Source organism: Pollicipes pollicipes, unplaced genomic scaffold (assembly GCF_011947565.3).
Source record: "Pollicipes pollicipes isolate AB1234 unplaced genomic scaffold, Ppol_2.1 Scaffold_7262;HRSCAF=8765_pilon_pilon_pilon, whole genome shotgun sequence".
Classification (NCBI taxonomy): domain Eukaryota; kingdom Metazoa; phylum Arthropoda; class Thecostraca; order Pollicipedomorpha; family Pollicipedidae; genus Pollicipes; species Pollicipes pollicipes.
The window spans coordinates 10,498,625-10,520,173 of record NW_023597055.1 but is presented as its reverse complement, the minus strand read 5'-3'; the positions used below and the strand labels follow the sequence as shown (position 1 = coordinate 10,520,173).

The window sequence follows — 21,549 nt, the reverse complement described above, 5'->3', positions numbered from 1 at the left end:
ATAGAGCATGGCCTGTTGCGCATGACATCTAGACGAAAACCGGTGACGTCATATGGTCAGCTGATGTGGTGTGGCTTACGGTAGGTTCAAAGCAGTCTATATAAATTAATGGTTAGTGACGTTACACACTCAGGTAGTTCGGCAGAGCCTTCCTTCAGCATTCAAATGCTTGCAATGGACAGGTACCAAAGGTAAAGATGAAGCATGGCCTGTCCCGCCTGAATTTTATTCGGATACCAGTGACGTCACATCTTCAGTTAATGTCGTATGACCTTTCGTCGGCCCAAAAGAGGCCGTAAAATCTGATCACAAGTGACATCACACACAGTCGAATGCCAGTGACGTCACATCATTAGGTCATGCTTTACGGCTCTCAGTTGGCCCCCAAAGATCCATAAAAATGCATGACCAGTGACGTCACACACTCACGTGATTTGGTAGCTTTTATTCATCACGCCAGTGCTTGCGGTAGACAGGTACGAAGGTAAAAATGAAGCATGACCTGTTGCGACCAACATTTAGTCGAATATCAGTGACGTCACGATAACTGGTGATATTTCACGGAACATGATACACCGCGGCCGTGGGGCCTAAGTGCACTCGTATCAAGTGATGATTAGTGACGTCACGCATTCAGGTGATTCGGTCAAGCTTTTATTCGACACGCAAATGCTTGCAGCAGACAGGTACGAAAGGTAAAGATGGAATAAGGCCTGTTGCGCCTGATGTTTCATTGAATGCCAGCGACGACATATCGTCAGGTGATGCTTTACGGCATTCATTACACCCAAAAGATCCCTAAAGCCTCACAACCAGTGACGTCACACATCCAGTCGAATACCAGTGACATCATATCGCTAGCAAATGCCTTGTAGCATTCAGTTGGCCCAAAAGAACCCCGATCGATGGAAACCCATTTTCAGTGACGTCACTACGTCGGCTGATACCTGACAGCATTTCTCCATCACGGCAGTACAGGAACCCTGCAGCCAGCGTAGCTCTCCCCACCGTCGGCAATACAGGTACCCAAGTAAAAAAAAGCCGAAATGTCTCTATTCCCATACGTCTATATGTTCCATTCTGTATATCCACTGGTTGTGCTGGTTGACACCTCCCCCTTGCAACAATGTGATCACAAATGACCATCCATAGATTGCATCACACATTTTTATTCATGTCAGCATCCTTAAGGATCTTAGTGCAGCTGAAGGGTGAGGCCCAATGTGTGCAAATGGCTGTTATCAGTGGAGGTAAATATTGCTAATTCATGGTTCTAAAACATTTTAAAAGCATTTTCACATCATTTATAACCATATCACAGGAGTTAAATCAATTCTATTGTGGTCAGTAGTAAAGGACAACTGTAATGATACTTGTGTGATATACATTTCATTATAGCTATTTAGTTACAGCTTTGAAGATAAGGCAGGCCAATATATATATATATATATATATATATATATATATATATATATATATATATTGCATTCTGCTCTCAGCCCACCCTCAAGCTTAATGTTTAGGACATATATTAGTCATTAGTCCTGTACCTGTTAATGCCATGTAGATGTCTTATATTCATATTTTCTCATAGCCCACCTTCAAACTTGATGTTCAGGGCATATATTAGTTGTTTGTCCTGTACCTGTTAATGTCACACAAACTGTGTATGTATATGTATATAGGATGTGTGGTACTGTGGTACATATAGGACATTCTGGCATGGGACTAGTGGCTTATACACGTTCTAAACATGAAGTTTGAATGTGGGCTGAGAGAGCAAATATGGATTTGTTGTTGAAGGATTTTTAGAGCTAGTGGGCATGGTCGTTAAGAAGCAAGAGTACTGGCATGCTGTAAACCAAAATCATTGTGATTTTGCTTTATCTCTAGGTATATCATATAGTAACTGGCCATTTTTACATCATTTTTATTACTTCACATTGCTTTGAAGTGTCAGTTTTGATGGTGATGCTACCACCTGCCAGCCTAGTGGTGGTGCTGGTCAGCATGTTCCAAATTGTCTACAGGTCCAAAGGCAATGGCAGCCAGTGAGCCAGGCTTCATGGTGTCTGTGACAGGCCAGATTGAGTCAGCAAGCCTGGCTGACTTTGATGACGTCTACTGCCGCTACTCCTTCCACCATGGCCCCGACTGGGAGATGGTGGCGGTACGTGCAGATACTGGTTGTGTTTTATGCCTCAGCCAGTGCTGAACTCTGGTTTGGATGTTTTGCCTTGGATTTATGCTGATGCACATTTTAAGTGTAACAAAGCATTTGTACAGATTTTACCAGGTTATAAATCACTTTTTATGTACCTTGAGATTGTGCTGTAATGTTGACCACTGCATGAGCTTCATGTCAATGAACTCCCAATGTTTGTTTGAGGAGATTTCTGAGATTACAGCCCACGCCTATCATGACTCGTATGATCCCTAATCCCACTACGGATCGTGAAATTCCAGTTGAATGGCACAATCTGTGTGACGAAAGTTTGACGTGCCGACATGCACTCTGAAGTGAGCCGAACAGAGTTCGGGATCAGCGCTGTGTCCCGTCGTCACCGCGCACGAGTCGGCTCCGCTGACGACAGTCGCCCCGCCGCCAGGGTCTGGACGAAGGTATATCGCAGATCAGCAAGCGCAGCCAGGACGAGCGCCAGCTACTGGTCTGGAACCTGCCCGTCGAAGTGTCGTTCAAGTCCACCAACCCGCACGGCTGTGAGTTGGGCGCCGGCAGCCCGCCACCCGCCTGCTGGCTCGTCCGCCCGCTCGCTCGCCCGCCCGCTCGCTCGCCCGTCCGCTCGCTGTCCTCGCGCACTCACGCCCGCCCGACCCGCCCGCCCGCCCCGCCGCCTGCCCGCACCGCCGCCCCGCCGCCCCGCCGCCCCGCCGCTGCCCGCCCGCCCGTCTTCGCGCACGCTTGCCGGAACGGGCCGCGCCAGCACCAGGGATGCGTGCGCGTCGGGACGGCAAGGGCTTCTCATGTTTTGGGGACTGGTCATGCCGTGACAAAAGTTTGTATGTGGGGAGGGGGGGGGGGGGGGATCGTACAGGCAGTGGTCCACGGGGCGCCCGAAGTCGAATTATCGGGATGTGGCGTGTGCCGCATTTGGCCGCTCCGGGTCTGGCAAAAACAGATAAGACAGTTTTATCGGCCCTTTCGTCGTACGAATGCGAGGGAAATGGAGAGATTGACGTATTGCTATTTTGGCTACGTGCCTTATTCGTTTTGATAAGGGCATGTGGCCGAAAGATCAATCCATCTTTTTCTCCATCTCCATGGCTTTCCTACAAAGAATAAGACTATTAGTACTGCCTTAGTATCATGCGTAATGTTTCGTCGCGAATGCACTAAACAACTCATGTGGTCTCGCGAAAATGTTTTGTTGGTATGATACCTGCATGTTCAAAAACAACTGGCGAGTGTGTGCGGTGCCGTCACCGAGTTAACGACGCAAACGCTCGTCCCATGCCCTTCTGCCTAGTTGTAAAGTTAATGTAACACACCACGTCCGTGTAATGTTTGCAAAATGAGGTGTGCGTGGTAAATATTTTACAGCAATACATTTCGTGAAAGAAACAGCAACGTATGATAAGCCGTAGCAAACGCACGTTGCAAATTCGTCTTGCAGGGCCGCAGCTGATCGTCAGCTGTTACGGGCCGGACCTGTTCGGCAATGACGTCATTCGTGGCTACGGCGTGTGTCACGTGCCGGTCTGCTCGGGCAGCCACCGGGTCAGGTGAGGGCCGCCGCCGGCGGCGCCCGCGCCGTCCTACTCACCGCTCGTCGAGGGTCCCCACCTGCTCACGCGATGCGCGCGCGCCCAACCATTCTGAGGTGTCGTTTATGTGCGATTTGGAATTTGCACTTGGAGTGGGCAGTCTTGCATTTCGAGGTGGTGATTTCATTAGTTGTGTTGTTTACATAAATTTAACATAGCGGGGAATTTCTGAGTAGTCGCGACTTGTCTCTCTTTCGTTGGCAACTACCTGGTTGGCTGTCAGTCGTTGATGATTGGTATTCCATGACGCTTTGCCTGCTAAGCCTGTTAAGCGCCGACACTGGGCGTCGACCGTAACCTCGTAGATTCGGCCTGCTCCGCGCATGACGTTCCGGCCGGGAGCCATGTGGCGTCTGTGTGCGCCGAAGGTGGCCGTGTGAACGGTGCTGGTGTGTTTCTCGGGCAGCCGTGCAGCCAGCGGCGGCCACAGCCCCGGCCATCGCTGCGGCAGGTGTTAGGTTACACAGCGCTCGTGTGCACTGGGTTGTCACCCTACAACTAGGCTACGCGATTACTATGTGTGCCCATGGGAGCAGGTAGAGTCAAATGGTGTTCTTGTGCGCCTTTGGGTGGTCGTGCTGCGTTACCCAGTCGTTGTACACACGCGGAAGAGCGGCATTCTTTGTTCATGGTGTCCTCGGGGGCCATGTCCAGTTACCCATTGACTGCGTGTTTACCCAAGATGGTCGTGTTTTATGTTCATGGTGTTCTCGGGGGGCCGTGTCCAGTGATCCACTGACTGTGTGTTTACCCAGGATGGCCGTGTTTTATTTTCAGGGTGTTCTCGGGGGGCCGTGTCCAGTGATCCACTGACTGCGTGTTTACCCAGGATGGCCGTGTTTTATGTTCGGGGTGTTCTCGGGGGGCCGTGTTCAGTGGCCCACTGACTGCGTGTTTACCCAGGATGGCCGTGTTTTATGTTCAGGGTGTTCTCGGGGGGCCTTGTCCAGTGATCCACTGACTGCGTGTTTACCCAGGATGGCCGTGTTTTATGTTCGGGGTGTTCTCGGGGGGCCATGTCCAGTGACCCACTGACCGCGTGTTTACCCAGGATGGCCGTGTTTTATTTTCAGGGTGTTCTCGGGGGGGCCGTGTCCAGTGATCCACTGACTGCGTGTTTACCCAGGATGGCCGTGTTTTATGTTCAGGGTGTTCTCGGGGGGCCTTGTCCAGTGATCCACTGACTGCGTGTTTACCCAGGATGGCCGTGTTTTACGTTCAGGGTGTTCTCGGGGGGGGGGGGGGGGGGGGGGGGGGCGTGTCCAGTGATCCACTGACTGCGTGTTTACCCAGGATGGCCGTGTTTTATGTTCATGGTGTTCTCGGGGGGCCGTGTTCAGTGGCCCACTGACTGCGTGTTTACCCAGGATGGCCGTGTTTTATGTTCATGGTGTTCTCGGGGGGCCGTGTTCAGTGGCCCACTGACTGCGTGTTTACCCAGGATGGCCGTGTTTTATGTTCATGGTGTTCTCGGGGGGGCCGTGTCCAGTGATCCACTGACTGCGTGTTTACCCAGGATGGCCGTGTTTTATTTTCAGGGTGTTCTCGGGGGGGCCGTGTCCAGTGATCCACTGACTGCGTGTTTACCCAGGATGGCCGTGTTTTATGTTCATGGTGTTCTCGGGGGGCCGTGTCTAGTGATCCACTGACTGCGTGTTTACCCAGGATGGCCGTGTTCGTACCGGAGTCGACCTCACAGCTGCAGAAGCTGGCTTCCTGGTTCACTGGCCGCCGACCGGAGCTGGCCGACCCGGTCACGCTGGCGCTCGGCGAGGGCAGGGAGGGTGAGATGACCCGGTCACGGTGGCGCTCGGCGAGGACAGGGAGGGTGAGGTGACCCGATCACGCTGGCGCTCGGCGAGGGCAGGGAGGGTGAGGTGACCCGGTTATGCTGGTGCTCGGCGAAGGCAGTGAGGATGAGATGACCCGGTCACACTGGCACTCGGCGAAGGCAGTGAGGGTGAGGTGACCCGGCCACACTGGCTCTCGGCGAGGACAGGGAGGGTGAGATGACCCGGTCACACTGGCGCTCGGCGAGGGCAGGGAGGGTGAGATGACCCGATCACGCTGGCGCTCGGCGAGGGCAGGGAGGGTGAGGTGACCCGGTCACGCTGGCGCTCGGCGAGGGCAGGGAGGGTGAGGTGACCCGATCACGCTGGCGCTCGGCGAGGGCAGGGAGGGTGAGGTGACCCGGTTATGCTGGCGCTCGGCGAGGGCAGGGAGGGTGAGATGATCCGGTCACACTGGCGCTCGGCGAGGGCAGGGAGGGTGAGGTGACCCGGTCACGCTGGCGCTCGGCGAGGGCAGGGAGGGTGAGGTGACCCGGTCACGCTGGCGCTCGGCGAGGGCAGGGAGGGTGAGGTGACCCGGTCACGCTGGCGCTCGGCGAGGGCAGGGAGGGTGAGATGATCCGGCCACGCTGGCGCTCGGCGAGGGCAGGGAGGGTGAGATGACCCGGTCACGCTGGCGCTCGGCGAGGGCAGGGAGGGTGAGGTGACGCGCACATGTGTGCGTGCGCGGACCGGGCGTAGGGGCCCGTTCAGCTCAGGGGCCCGTTTTCCCGGCAAAAGAGCCCTGCTTTTGAATTTTGAGGACATTAAAGGCTGGAACTCACATTTTGAGACATTGGGAGCCGGGTCTTTTTTTAAGAAGCCATACGGGCACCTTCAACCACAAAAGTCCAGTGGCCTTCGGTGCCATGTGGACACGCCATCTCCGGGAGGGGGGGGGGGAAGGGGGCATGGCCCCATTAGCTTCCTTTCAGCTTCGTCATTGGCCTTGCGAACGTGACCCAAAGCAGGGGTATTTGGCCGATGTCATTCTTGATGTCATTCTTAGATTGTTCCACTTCTTGTTTGTTTGGCTCTTGAAATCACCCATGGATAAGAAAAGTGAGACTTGCAGGACTGAGGATTGTGTTGCGGCTGACACGTTTGTTAGTGACGCGATTACGAGGCATTACAGCGTCATCGACCCCGTGCTCGTCGATGCTCCCTTGCTGAGAGGATGCAGATGTGATGTTTGTGTTTTAGTCCTCCATGTCTTACGTGATGAGTTTTATGGTCACCACACGCAGCTCTCAGCCAGTGTTGAGATTTTTAGAGAAACTAAAGCCACATCTCGAGACGCGGCAAGGTTATGACTTATGACCTACTAAGATTCAGTGCGAACCAAACAAGCGTCAAGCGTGCGAAATTGGCATTCTGAACGCGCCTGTTCCCGTCCAGCCCGGCTTACTGCCGGAGCCTGCACCAGTGACAGTGTCGGCGTCCCAGCACATGGCGCCGATCCCTCCTCCTCCTCCCGCCGTGGCCCCCGCCCGTGACGCGCAGGCGCCCCCGCTGACCGGGCGTCCCCTGCGGCAGTGATGCGGGTCCGGTCGCAGGGCGTAGTCACCTGCCGGCTGCAGGTGCTCACCAAGGACCTGCGGCGGCTGGGCTATGTCAGCGGGCGTCAGCCGGAGACGGACGGCACCGAGGCGCGCGGCGCGGCGGCGGCGGCCGGCGTCGGGCACGCCGCCCTGGTCCAGTGACACCCCGGACGCGGTCGGTGACGTCACAGGGCGCAGGGGCGTCCGCGGTGGCCGGCGGCCGCGGCGCCCGGCGACGGTGCCTTGGAGTGACCGGCTTGTGACATCACTTGTGGCTTCGCCGGTGATGGGCGGGCCGCGGTGGACGACGGGCGCTCGCGTGGTTCGGATCGGTTTCAGCTCAGTCTTGCGTGGTTATCTGTAGCCGCGATCAGAGTTTCCCGCAGACATGCTGGCTCATCTTTGGGCGCCGTCAGAGGCACGTGCCAGTATCGTGGTGTCACCGGCCGCGGTCGTCCTGCGGGTGTCGCGGCAAAGCTGATTTCTCAATGGGCGCGCCTCGAGAACGTCCGCCATTGGTCGCCCTTCTTCGCTCGGTTCATCGACGTGGGACGTTGCCAGTCGCGGTGACAATGAGAAGACATATTGTGAGATGGGGGGGGGGGGGGGGGGGCAGTCCGTTGTGTCTGTTTCAACGCCCAGGATCGCTGCGTCAGAGCTCTGTGCTCTGCGTTCCGTGTTTAGTCTCAACGCTCCCACAGTGGAACGGCTGGTAGTGTCGTGGTATTGGCTGCATCCGTCCAAAGTTGTGTACAAACGGACCTCGCTTCTCTGCGTGCGAATCGTGTGATTTAGCCGTCCATATCAATCATATCATTTTCATCGATCAAATCTAGTCCTCGTCTAGTCGTAAGTGTGGCATGCGTTTTTTAAATCATGCATAGATGTGACCGTTTGACGATCTCAAACTTGCATATGGCTTTATGAGTGGCGCGTTTAGAAATAAAACCAGTGCAGAGATCATTCTGTATACTCTTTCTGGTGAGACGGCACGTGCTGCTCTGCCTCTACAGATCAGTTGGTTTAGAGTCGAACGTAGACCGATCCGTGGCAGGCGTGGGAGATAGCAACTCGAATTCGCCCATTGGCTCGCGTCACTTCCGGCCAATTGGAACCTGGCCAAGAGAGGAGCCGGGATGGAAGGGGCTTGCCGTAGCACGGCATTGTATGGCGCGTTGAAATGTTTCAGTACGAATTATGCATTCCACGGGAAATTCCACGCTTTGTTGGTTGCGTCAGGGTCGTCGGAGCTGATGTTTTGGCGAAGACGTCTATCACATTCATTCCTGCAGAACTTTCGGTCAGCATTGTGAAAACATGTTTGGAACGCACGTTAGCATGTCGATATATTCTCGGATATGAAAGTGTCCGTGAAGTTCGTTGTTCCCAGGGTCTGATTTTGGGACAAGCGTCCATGCCATACGGCTCCTGCAATTAGTGAGCGCCAATTCAAGCGCGTGAATGGCCTATTGCTCGGTGCCACCTGCCACGTTCTCCGTGTTAGAACTCCTCACGCAGCTCGACACACCTGGATTATGGAGTAGTATTAGTTCCGGTTATTGAATCGATTCAAGCGTGGAGCGGTTTCATCGACGGCAGCAGTCCGCACATATAACTGATGCAATCTCTAAACTATCCTGTAGCCGGGGCGCCACGGTTGCAGGTCGACCGGGCGCCTCTGCACGTCAGTCATAAACAAACGGATAACTGTAAGCGGTGCAGTAGGCCGGATTGGCGCAGCGGTCGAATATCGTGCGGTCAAGTACCGAAGCGAGCAGGAAAGGCCCGAGCAGACAGCTTCCAGGTGGCTGTCGCCGCTTGGGTCGCGGAGTTCGCTCGTCCCCGGGCCGCTCCTGGGTCGGGGCGCAGCGTTATGCCTGGTCTCCCGCCGCCCCACAGTCCTCGGTCCCTGACAGCTGGCGCCCCCTGCCCGTCAGGGGCTCGGCTCGTTCCTGGCGCAGCTGGCCCAAGGGCGGCCTGTCCTCTGCCGTCCTGAACTGGCGACTGAACTGAAGGACTGAAGATGCACGCCTTCTAATACTAGTGGTGCTGAACTTCTGAAGCCCAGTCAACCAATATCGTCCACGATCTGCCTAAATTTCGATAGTCTGTTCGGTCGCCGTAAGATATAGCACGCGTATTTTCTGCCCTGCTCGTCACAACGCAGTATCTATGATAATTGTTCATCGCTATCCCCAAGCTCTGTCGAGAGAGGACTCCTCCGACCCTCACCAGCCCCTCTCGAGCGTATAGCCTCCTCCCGCCCTCTCTCCGCCTCACGGTCCGACACTGCTCACCACTCTACCCCGAGCCCGTCGCCGCTCTCCGGACCCTCCCACTTAAGGGCCTGCCGCAGCAGGCGTCGGCCGCGTTGGCTGGCCAGCAGGCGGCGCCACGTGTGCACCTCGGCCGGTGTTAGCGCCACCAGGCGGCGCACGAGCGGACCCAGACGCTCGCGCAGGTAGGCGTCCAGCCGGTGACACTGGGCGGCCGAGTCGCAGTTGAGGTAGGAGCCCCACATGACGGCGCCGGGCAGACCACGGGTGCGCACCTGGCCCAGCATGGACAGCAGGTCCTCCTGCGACCGTGCCAGGGGCGCATTCAAGTAGGCGGTGAGGGTGGGGTAGGGGCACACAGGCTGGCTGTGAGGGTGGGGCAGGGGCGCTCTCAGGCTGGCGGGGAGGATGGGCAGGGGCGCTCTCGGGCTGGCGGGGAGGCTGGGGCAGGGGCGCTCTCGGGCTGGCTGTAAGGGTGGGGCAGGGGCACTCTTAGGCTGGCTGTGGGGGTGGGTCAGGGGCGCTCTCAGGCTGGCTGTGGGGGTGAGCAGGGGCGATCTCAGGCTGGCGGGGAGGGTGGGGCAGGGGCGCTCTCAGAGTGGCGGGGAGGGTGGAGCAGGGGCGCTCTCAGGCCGGCAGGGAGGGAGGAGCAGGGGTGCTCTCAGGCTGGCGGGAGGGTGGGGAAGGGGCACTCTCAGGCTAGCGGGGGGGTGCAACAAGTCCAGTACAAGCCTCCCTGGCGCTACCACCAACGCCATCATCTAAACTGCGCCACTGAACGCCGCAGCATTTTCACCCAAGCTCAGCGGGTATAACAGAGAGTGTGCTCACAAGCATTGTCGCGGCATCCCAGCAATCTTTCACTTACGCGTACATGCTGACCAGCGAGACGTTTGAGTAAAATCTTCTCATCTGCCTAACAACGCAGCCCCAAGTGCACCTCCCGCCTACAAACAAAATCGGCGTCGGCCTACCTCAGACAGATAACTGGGATCGTCGTGGTACTGGAACCAGGTGTACGTGTAGACGGGGACCTCGGCTGCTAGCCGCAAGGCCTCGTCTAGGCGTCCCCTCACCGTGGCGCGCCGTTCAGCGTCCGTAAACCCGTTCCGGAACAGGTACACGGACGGGTACAGGGCGCTGCTGGAGCTCAGGAGCCACGACAGCCTGCAGCGGACGGCAGGAGCAATGGCAATAATCCACTTCCGATGCAAAGGCTGGGGTGGGCACGCGGTTGCCATGAGAACGTGCTTACACGAATGGGTACTGACACAAACGTGGGCGGAAATGTACAAGACGCAGCTGGTACCCAGCAGCGATGACGGCACGTAGAGTACAGGATTGTACCGGGCGGGTATAACGGGCCGGCACAGATACAGGAGCATGCAGCAGTCGCGACAACCATCAGCAGACGGACCACAAGGGGATGAGTTCTCACCGAACGGTGAGCAGCAGCACTACTACTGCTCGGCTCGGCCGCGAAATGGCAGCACTGACCGGTGGTTTTTGTCGCGCCATGACTGCGGACAGGTGCCGTTGGGGATGTGCAGGTTCCCGCAGAGCGGATACTGGTAGTAGCCCCAGGCGGCGGCCGGCCGGGCACGCTCGGCCGCCTCCAGCGTCCGCTGAAGGAACAGGCGAGCCCACCACTCAAAGTCCTCCCGAGCCTGCCGGAACCGGTCACCGGTCAAAGTCCTCCCGAGCCTGCCGGCACCGGTCACGGGTTAAAGTCCTCCCAAGCCTGCCGGCACGGTTACGGGTCAAAGTCCGCCCGAGCCTGCCGGCACCGGTCACCGGTCAAAGTCCTCCCGAGCCTGCTGGCACCGGCCACGGGTCAAAGTCCTCCCGAGCCTGCCGGCACCGGTCACCGGTCAAAGTCATCCCGAATCTGATAACACGGGGCACGGATCCAAGTCCTCCCGCGTCTGAAAAGACGGATCACGAATGAAAGTCCCCGCAGGTCTGATAACACGGACTATGGATCAAATTTCTCCCGGGTCTGAGGTTAGGGGCCGGGGAGCAAAGACCTCCCGAGTAAGTGGAAAGACCAACACCAACACCAACATATCACCAACAGTTTTCCGGAGCCTCTCATCTCAACGTCCTCGCCACGGTCCTCCTAAGCTGCGGGAGAAAGGGGTCACGACCGAAGCTTACCTGGAGTCCGGAGAACACTTCCCGAAGTCTTTTAAGACCTCAAAACCAGGCTGCTGCTCAAATCATTTCTCAGCCTGGGAGACAGACCACAGGTCCAAGCGCTCCCGGGCTTGACCGAGTGTTCGCGGGTGTTGGTACCGAGGGCGGGGGGGGGGGGGGCGCTTCACCGGCCGGCTCATCCGCGTAACCCGTTGAATCACCCGCACGTCTGTGCTAGCGTGGCTGGCCTGCCCAGTGACCCGCCCCCCCCCCCCCCCGTCCGCGTGCGTCTGACCTGTTCGGCGACGCGGGTGTCCGTCCACTGCGGGTGCTGCCGCCGCACCAGCTGTAGCGCCGCCTGCTTGAGTGGACTCGCCAGCGCGGCGAACCAGGGCGTCCAGCCCTCGAAGTCGATCACCCCCACGCCTGGTGTGGGGAGGGGATCACTCCCACGCCCGTCATGCTGGGCTCAGCGTCAGCTTTCGAGGTGTGAGCTTTGGGGGTGGAGTCTTCAATGCATTGGAGTGGCTCGACATTGTTTTCTGAACGTGAATGCAGACCTGTGGGACGTTGTGTTTATGCATTCGGCTCAGATACCACACACACCCTTTCCACATACACGTTGAATTTCAGGAAAGTCCACACCAGACGCCACGATGCTCCTGAATCATGTCACGGTAATATGTTAAAATCATACGAGGCGGTGGCTACGTTGGTGAGTGCTCCGCATCAGACAAATGGTTATATTTCGCATAATCTGACGTGCAGGCATAGTTAACCACGCATCCAAATTCGGGTCTATATTGATATACGCCGAAAACACGGTCACGCACATCTCACCCATTAATGCATGGAGTTCAAACGTGAAAATGGCTACGTGCTCGCCACGCCAGCAAGTACATACAACTTGAGCAGCCTGACCTCTAAAGGTCGTCGTATGACCTCCAGGCAATCGTAGGTAAAAAATGGTCCCACAGTTCTCCGTCCGTAAAATATCGGATCCAAATCTGACAACAGTGCTCAGTGACATCAGACAACGTACTCGCCACGTCATCAGGCGTTTGCCCTCAGTTGGCCTAACCTCCAGTGAAGTAATGCGTGACCGCGTTTTCTCTCTGATTGCCTGGACGCTATACGGTGACCTTTAAAGGTCAGATCACGAAAGCTGTATAAACGTGACGTCACTGCCACCCCGTAAGCGTTGTCATATTTGGATCCAATGCGTTATTGACGGAGTTCTGCGTGACTACGTTTTTAACCTATTATTGCCCGGAGGCTATACCATGACATTTGAAGGTTATGCTCCCAATTGTTCGTACACTCGACGTCATGTTGAGCACGAGCGTATTTTCAGATTTTAATCCCATGCAATAAGGACAGAGCTGTGCTTGCCCCCAATGTTGGTGTGTACGAATAAATATTCGGATATGAATACGTTGTAAATTGTACCCCCCTCGATATGCCACAATAAGTCTGTTCAGTGTTAGAGGTACAGGCTGATTAGCACGATGTGGTAAGTCTTCCAAATTGGGCTTTTCGCAAAAAAATATTGTTTGATGTCTCCCGCACGCTAAAGCATGTCAGATCACCTTGCATGCAAACCGACTGGGCCCAAAACGAAAACGGAGAGAGACCGCAAGTGCGAGAGAGAGAGAGAGAGAGAGAGAGAGAGAGAGAGAGAGAGAGAGAGAGAGAGAGAGAGAGAGAGAGAGAGAGGAGAGAGAGAGAGAAGAGAGAGAGGAGAGAGGAGAGAGAGAGAGAGAGAGAGAGAGAGAGAGATAGAGAGAGAGAGAGAGGCACGAGGAGAAGAACCACAACTCACCGCTGAAGTTGACGTCTGGGCACGGGATCGTTCCAGGTCCATCCTGGAACCGCTTCAGGTGGACGTCCAGCGACCCCACCTGCGGCAGGCCGCCATTCACTTCCGAGCCGTTCTTCAGAATATTCGGAAACAAACCTGCCGGAGGACAAACGGCGCGTCGTCGGAATCACGGGGAACGGAGAAAATCGTCAGCCGAGTGGCGATTTCAGGGGGAAAGTGGAAAAAATGACGTAGTGCGTGTGACAATATGAACTCCGGGCGATTCGACATCGTCTGAAAAGCCCATATCTCATGCTGAATAGCTTTGCAATCCTAGTGCAAGTCGTCGATTTGTTCTTTGCATCCAGTCAACCGACAGGAAATCCGCATGTCCATCCGACGGTCCGCTTCAAGCACAGCAAACTCGTGATTCGCCAGGTGAGAACAGCGCGCTGTGCATGCTCGGCCCGCTGTCTGTCGTACATCACCTGGAGAATAGAGCAGAGCGATCTGCCCCCCAGCGAACTTCTCGCCGGCGTTCACCGTGAAGCCGTACTGTCCGGGATTGAGGTCGACGCCGAAAGACTGGGTACACGGGGCTGACGGCACGTTCCAGAACACTCGGAACGGCTCGGCGGCCGGCGCCGGCCCGTCCCCCGGCCGCCCGTCTCCCGTCAGTTGACCCGCTGACGCCTGGGTCTCCGACTCAAGGCTGCCCATCAGCTGACTCTCCGTCAACTGGTTCTCCGTCAGCTGGCTCTCCGTCAGCTGACTCTCCGTTAAGTGGCTCTCCGTCAGCTGATTCTCTGTCAGATCAGCGCTCGACAGCTGACCCGCTGCAAGCTGCTGCAGAGTCAGGTGATTCGCTGACGCCTGGCTCTCCGACTCCAGGCTGCTCGCCAGCTGACTCTCCGTCAGCTGACTCTCCGTCAGATGACTCTCAGTCAGATCAGTGCTCGACAGCTGACCCGCTGCAAGTTGCGCCAGAGTCAGTGGTCCTGTCGCCAGCCACGCCGGCTCCGGGAGCACCACCTGAACGAGGGTCAGGACGGCCAGCAGGCGGGGAGTCATGGCGGACAGCTGCGACTCAGAGGCAGACGGCGGCTGCGCGGACACGGGTGCACAGCGCAGCGGGCGCCGGTGCCCACTGAGGGGCTGGTCACTGGCTTAACGGGATCCAGCAGGCTCCAAAGTGCACGTTGGCAGCCGCTGGGGTTAGCCCCTGCTTGACAACCAGGGCCGTCTCGACACACGTGTTCTCGGAGGCGTCCTTCCGGCTGAAACGGTCCTGTCGAACGTCAGCAGTGACCGAAGCCAGCGGTTTTCAGTGTTCTGCGGTGCTCCGCGCCCAGCACCACCGAGTTCTGGACGGCGTGGCCAGCGCAGCACCACCGGTCACCTGCTCAGTACCAGCGCCTGCAGACCGTGCCTGCAGGTCGGTACCAGCCTGCCGCCTCGCACCCCGCGCCTCCGCCGCTGACCACGTCGCGCGGCAGCAGACCGCACGTGCTCACCCTAGTCGCCCCGCGCTCTCTGCCGTCGCGCTCCGTCGGCCCGGCCTCAGCCGACTCCGGTCGTAAAGCGGGCCGCGCAGCCGCCGGCACCGCGCCGGCGCCATTTTTGCAGGGACGAGAGAAGGCGGGCACATGACGCCACCCATTTGACGAGCGCGAGCGCCGGACAAAAAGGCTCGCTCGACACCCTTCGAACCGGCGACCTGTCGACCGTTTTTCCGGAACCGTCCCCGCCCGTTTTTCCGGGCGGGGACCGTTCCACCCGCGTCAGCTACCGGACCTCATCATGTACCGTTAGCCAAGGATGCTAGAGCGGCCATCGCCCCTGCCGTGGGCCGCGAGTCGAGGGCGGCCCGCGTTCTGCGAAGCGGCAGGAGCTGCCACGCCGTCGTTGCGGTGGATGGCCGGCAAAAACGCGCCGCCTTCCCCTGCGCTGCTGGGCACGGCACCCACACCGGCGACATTGGGGGAGGCCTTCATATTGTCCAAAGTACAGAATGTCCAAAGGTACAGAACGTCCAAAGTGCAAAATGTCCAAGGTACAGAATGTCCAAAGTTTATAATGTCCAAGGTACACAATGTTCAAGATGAGCAATAACTTCCAAAATGGCGCAGGGTGAAAGGAGCCCGTTTCGTAATGCCCAATGTACAGCGTGTCCAAGGTACGGAATGTCCAAAGTACAGAATGTCCAAAGTACAGAATGTCCAACGTACGTATTGTCCAAGGTACAGAATGCCCAAGGGCCAGAGCTTACAAAACTAGTTCTTGGGGGGGGGGGGGGGGCCGCCAGGGTGTGAATAATTGCCCTTATTGGTAGGCAGCGTTGCTCCGCCCGCCGTCGGCCGAGAGCGTACAGTCGACGCCAGTGCGAACACTACAAGCATGCGGTCGGCGTGGGGGGGGGGGTCGCATAGCAACGGATTCATTTCGCACGCTGGTGCAGAGATGGTGTCGGATGCTGTTGGTCGGCGAGGCTGCGCTCGACTTGCAAGTGATCGTTGAGTACGAGACGAGTACCGTGGAGTGGGGCGTTGGACACGCGCGGAGCTGCTGTGAATGCGTCGCAGCGTTGCCCTTAGCCGGCGTGGAACTTGCTGTGTGTTCGACCGGGGGCGTGTTCGCTGTTTGGTCATAGCTTTATGAAACTAGACCCTCTTGTTGCAACTACTTTTTATTTTTAGTGATCGCTGTCACGTCTTCACCACAACTAGCCTACAGCGTCCAAATGAGTAAACCTTGCAAGAGAGGGGAAAGTATGGGTATCAATAATTTAGGCTTCCTATCGGGTTAATGGCCTGTTTCTGATCATGTATCACTGGCATTAGGGCAGGGATGTAACATATTTCAAAGCACACTACATTACAAATCATAGGATATGGTTCAATGAATAGCCATTTGTGGTCAAAATACTGCACATGATGCCATTTAGAACAATTAGCTGGTGCATCAACAGATTGGTGGAGACTTTTCATTTATGTGGATTCCCCACGTCAATTTACTGGGTCTGTCAGGGGCGGCGCCAGGAGATGTAAGTTGAGGAGAGGCTTTTCCAGCGGACTTATTGAACAACATGAGGTCTCCTTTCAGAGGGGGGGGGGGCACACTGTCACATGTGGGCTGGGCAGCACTCACTAACTGATGGAGCTATGGCGGCGTTTCTGCTACTTAAAGTCACACAAGTCCAATAGGACGCACTGATTAACAAGTCATGAGATCCTGCTGGGCTGAGAGGTGGCTGTGCTTGGTTGCATGTATCTAGGAAGTCAGTCTGTAAAATGGCCGAAATCTGAGGACAACTTCGGTTTTTTAAATATGCTCGCTCTACAAGGGAAGTCGGTGACACTGCATCTGTTCATCGCATGAGAGCAAACCCAGAAATTTATCACTCGTTAAAAGAAAAAGGCAATGCTTACACGTGTGCTACCCGTTAATGCTTAAAACAGTACCGTAACACACAAACACACACGCACACACACGCACGCACGCACGCACGATTTTTTCTCACAATTTTAACATCGATGCCAAAACACAGGTACGTCAGTATACCGGGAGACCCGTGGCTACGCCAGGACTCTAGGCCAATATTTCCAAAATATTATGACAAATCAACAGTTCCAGGTAGTGCACGTGGTCACCTGTGAATAAGTCACCACACAACGCACAATTCAAAAGGCCTGTGAATGATCGTAGCTGTTGTAAATATGTGCAGATCCCGACAAGAAAAGTATCAAAATAATCAGGCATGCAAGATTCCATATCCTATTGCAAGGCACACGGCACTATGATGAGGCTTGCACGAGACATCAATGGCTAGGCCAGAAGGTTTCGCTGGACTGTATCACAGATCAGAAGGCAATTCGCTACAGGAAATCAGTGTCAAAATAAATCAGCAGACAAGTGTTGCTGAACGTACCTTACCTGAACGACAGCGCTAGCAATCAGTATTTCGCGATGGTGCTTGCGAGTTAATCCTCTGTCAACGTTTACCGACACGTAGCGATTCTTATATCTTTGGTCCGCATTGTCTTATGCCGTTGCTGAAATGTGCACCTAAAAGTTTAAGTATGTTATAATGTGTACCATTGGTGCATGTATGTCGACTACCTCCTCCCCCAATTGTGAGCGCACGCTCTCCGTAGATGTGTCCCCAGGTGGTCATTAAACAAGCCCGAGTGGCATGCATTATTCTTCTCACATACAGTTTCACTGGAAAAAGATTATAAGATATTTTGTGTACATCCTGTGCGTGCAGAACCATATACCATGTATTGTGCATTCTGCTCTATTTTCTGCATTTTACTTCCGGTCCATTGAGACCATCGGTGTAGGAAAAGGGGGCCAGGGGACCATGGACCCCCCACTTTTCAAGGTGGGGGGGGGGGGGCTTGCGGTGTTAACTGCTCCCCCCCCCTCCCACCCTCCTCCACTTTTCAGATTAAGGTTGCATTTGGCTTACTTTTGCACTACATATAACATGCGTGCCGATTTACTTATTTCACCAGACATCGCCCTTAAGATGCGTCATCTTTTTCGTTCATTGGCCATCGCTTAGTGTTACAGCCGCAAGGCCGAAGCCGCATGCGATGGAGACTGCAACGCCGGGTGTCGAGGCTGTCGTTGCTATGACATGGGAGCGCGCGCTTGCGTGTTTAAGACCATATTACGTAGTTTTCTTACCAGTAATCAGTTATGACAGGATCTTGAGCATATTAAGACGAACATGGGTTAGCCATGTTAATGGAAATTAGGAACCCCATTTCATCTACAATCTACCATCAGGGAGAACTCAATATCTCTGAAGAACACAGAAAAACACGGAACTAGAGTCTATGTGACAATTATTGAACTATCTGCGGTGATCGTGGATGTTGTTGCGTCAATGAGGGTTCCTGTGCTGATCTGGGGCTAACTGCGCGGGTCAGAAGGCCTCCCATGTCAGGGATGGGAACAATGTGGTATGCTATATCCTTTTAATGGCCTCCGGATCGACCAGGCGATCCCACTCCGTGTCGCCAGAATGATAGCCAGAAGACACTTCGCGATGGAACGGAATGACCCTTCAACCCTTGACCGGAAACGGTTATGTACCCCCTATGTTCTTCTCAAGAGGCCATTACCCGGAAGGAAATAAGGTGTCTCATTATTGTTGAGTAGAGTGGGATTTTATTATTGTTGAATAGGATGGGTAGAAATCAGCATAAAAACGAGCAAGTTCATGCCATGCTTGCCTGAGAACGCTTTTTTCAGAATGTACTAGCAAAACAAATTACATCAAAATGCTTGAGCATACCCGCCCGCAACCTCGAGAGCAGGGATGGTCTGGGTTGCAGCTTCCGAAAAACCAAAACGTCTCGGCCACTGCAATTGCCACCAGACGGCGGGCGCCGTGTTAATCTGTCTTCTGGATAGACAAATACTTGCAAAAACAAGAAAAATAGAGACCCTTCCTTCACTCCTCCAGTTCAATCACCAGATTCCGCCCCCACTTCCCGGTGCTTTAAGGGCAAATCCGTTCTTTTCATCAGTCAAAAACTTGCACACGAGAAATATGCGCTCAGTACTTTTGCTACACTTAACAATATTTCAGAATACTTTTTCAGGAGCGCCATCATTTTCATCCTCCGTTGGCCACAGTTTGGTATCAGCTACTAGGCCGACGTTGCGTAGCCTATGGAGGCTGCAACACTTGGTGTCGAGGCTTGTGTTTCTAAGATTTTGGACTGCGCATGCTCAAAATGACGTCACAAAACTTGTATTGATAATCGTTTACAGTGTTAAAAGGTAATAACTTCAGAAGCGTCACCATTTTCGTCCACCGGTGGGCCACGGTTAAAAGTTAGCCACTGGGCTAAATATCCGCAGAAAATGAAGGCTGTAACGGCTGGTGGTGGGGTTTTTGGTGCTAAGATTTGCGGGCTCGCATGTTAAAAAAAGGATTTACATAAATTAAATCACTAAGAGATTTCAACTGAATGGTGTGCATTTCCAGACAAACATGGCCTGGCTATGTTAATGTCGTTATTGACCACTTGATTTGCCAATTTTCATCTTCCAATTTGGATCAAACACATCGATCTACAATCTACCTTCGCGATGTCCTCAATGTCTGATAGGACCAAGCTGAAAAATTCTGACAAGGCTTTTGAATTCTATCAATTTGGAAAGAGTCAACTAACTATTATAACTTAAAAACGTTGGTAACTTATTCCATGCAGTCGTTCAACGGCTGATTTCTGCAGTTTACTAATCTCAAATACAAAACAGAATTCAGCTCGCGGTAAGCTCCTGTTTCTGTGCGGGTTACAGGTAACAATAACCATGAAAACCGTGTCCCCTGTTAACCAGTAAGCTATATCCGTGGATTTTTTTGGGGGGGGATCACCATAAGATGGGCTTTTGTCGACCATGTGTTCGCCCTTGGCAACGCTCTGGCTACGCCCCTGCCGACGCACAAAAGCAGATCAAGTTGCGTACGTTGCATGATGGACAATGAAGTGTCTGTCGGGCCAATCCATACCTAACGCAGACAGCTTCCCGGAGGCTATTTTTCTGCGATGGTATGGTATAAGGGAAGGTTATTCGGAAAAAAATACTGCTGCAATGTCCAACACATGTTTCACCATGTAGTAGTAGCGCTGATCCAAAAGTATGCAACAAAGTAGCCATACGATCAGCTCGCAGTCAGTCGTGCGGGAGGCATCCGGGCCAGGGCAGTGACCACCGACGGCAGACAGGAGCAGGGCCCAGATAAGGAACATATGGAAGATGGGCCTCGTGGCTTGGTTCTTAAAAGCAGTGTGAGCCATCGATCCACTTTCAAAATTCTCACTAGCCTATGTGCAGGCCGTACTTTGGCATTTAACACTGTGGCGGTAGATGCCTCTCAACGGCCCAAAATGCCTACCCGCTCGTGCAATTTAGCTCTCCCAGGAGGGATAATGTTAAAATGGACGAATAATCTCGGGGAGCCAGATAGCCTTATTTGCCAAATGACAGATAAGTCGAATAGGCAAGACTGTGCACCAGTGAGAAACAGCTCTAGGTGCATATCTAACGTAGCAGCCACGGCACTTGAATAAAGAGCGATGACAATCTCCATCTCTGCCCCCTCTCGCCGGTCATCGGGCTCGCTTTCCAGAAAAAAATGCTGAAGTACACCCTGAGGTTGGCCCCCACCTTTTGAAACGTTCCTACGTCTTTGATTGAAGCATATGTGACAAGCTTGATAAGGTGTTTATGACAGTCCTTTTTCTTTCGATTTCGGCAAAGAAGCCTGGCAAGAGCTAGTTCCCATGAACCAAAACGCGCAAGTGTCGTCGGCGTGTCGCATGTGCGATCATGGTCTTATATGTCATCTAACTGAAGAAAAGATGAATCCAGGCATAGCATAGATAAAGTCTAGCAGGATGATAGTTTAGATACTATCACTATACGCGAAAACACTAAAAGGTGACAAAGAATGCAACAACTTGTAGGAATACTCCGTGTAGAGAATGTATAGCGTCGGTATAGTGAACATAATCGAGGAAAACTTGATAGCATATCATTCTTCGGCATCGCGCTGAGTGCATCCTGACTGTTTCCAAGAACCATCTCACAGATTGACCAATAGCTTGGTGTTCTCGGCAATCTTCTTAGTCCTTATCCTGATTTCATTCCAGTTGACCGCCCGAGGAAACCCCAGTGTTCCTTTTGGAGGTAAAAGCTCCTCACGTATGCGCCAAGGGATTGAAAATGAAATCAAAAAATGGGATAGACATCAAATCTCCAGGAGCTTAAGGACAGGGACAGTTCAGGTGGGATAATCGAAGCGCCAGATTTCAGGCCGGTTCATTGGACACCTCAGTGGCGCAAGTATACAGAAGGTGCGCATATCGTTGCGAAGAACAAGACAGGTAAACCGTTAAGTATACCTAATGTCGAATTAAGCAATCGCATCGCGCGCGTATTTTGATAGATGCAGCATTGCACAAGAAACGCTAGTTGTAAACAATACATTTTAACGTCAGAAAACAAGTATGCATATATTTAAATTGTTGCGCGCAATCGTCAACTTTAATCGAGGTAAGTAAGCATGCATCATCTTGGGACGTGACATGAGCAGCGTTTTCATGTGAAGTGCATTTAGAAATGGTGCTTTAGTCATTGTCTTCAACACCTTGACC

General features: G+C 54.1%; 1 protein-coding gene across 1 annotated transcript; it reads left to right on the top strand.

The window, feature by feature from the left end:
- Positions 1-2,508: 2,508 nt before the first annotated feature.
- On the top strand, positions 2,509-7,246 carry LOC119113425 (B9 domain-containing protein 1; the record flags this gene model as incomplete). The annotated part of the gene is made up of 5 exons (XM_037237740.1): positions 2,509-2,520; positions 2,610-2,721; positions 3,636-3,744; positions 5,452-5,570; positions 7,152-7,246. Coding segments are annotated over exons 1-5 (447 nt in total), but the record flags the coding sequence as incomplete, so codon positions are not given.
- Positions 7,247-21,549: the final 14,303 nt, after the last annotated feature.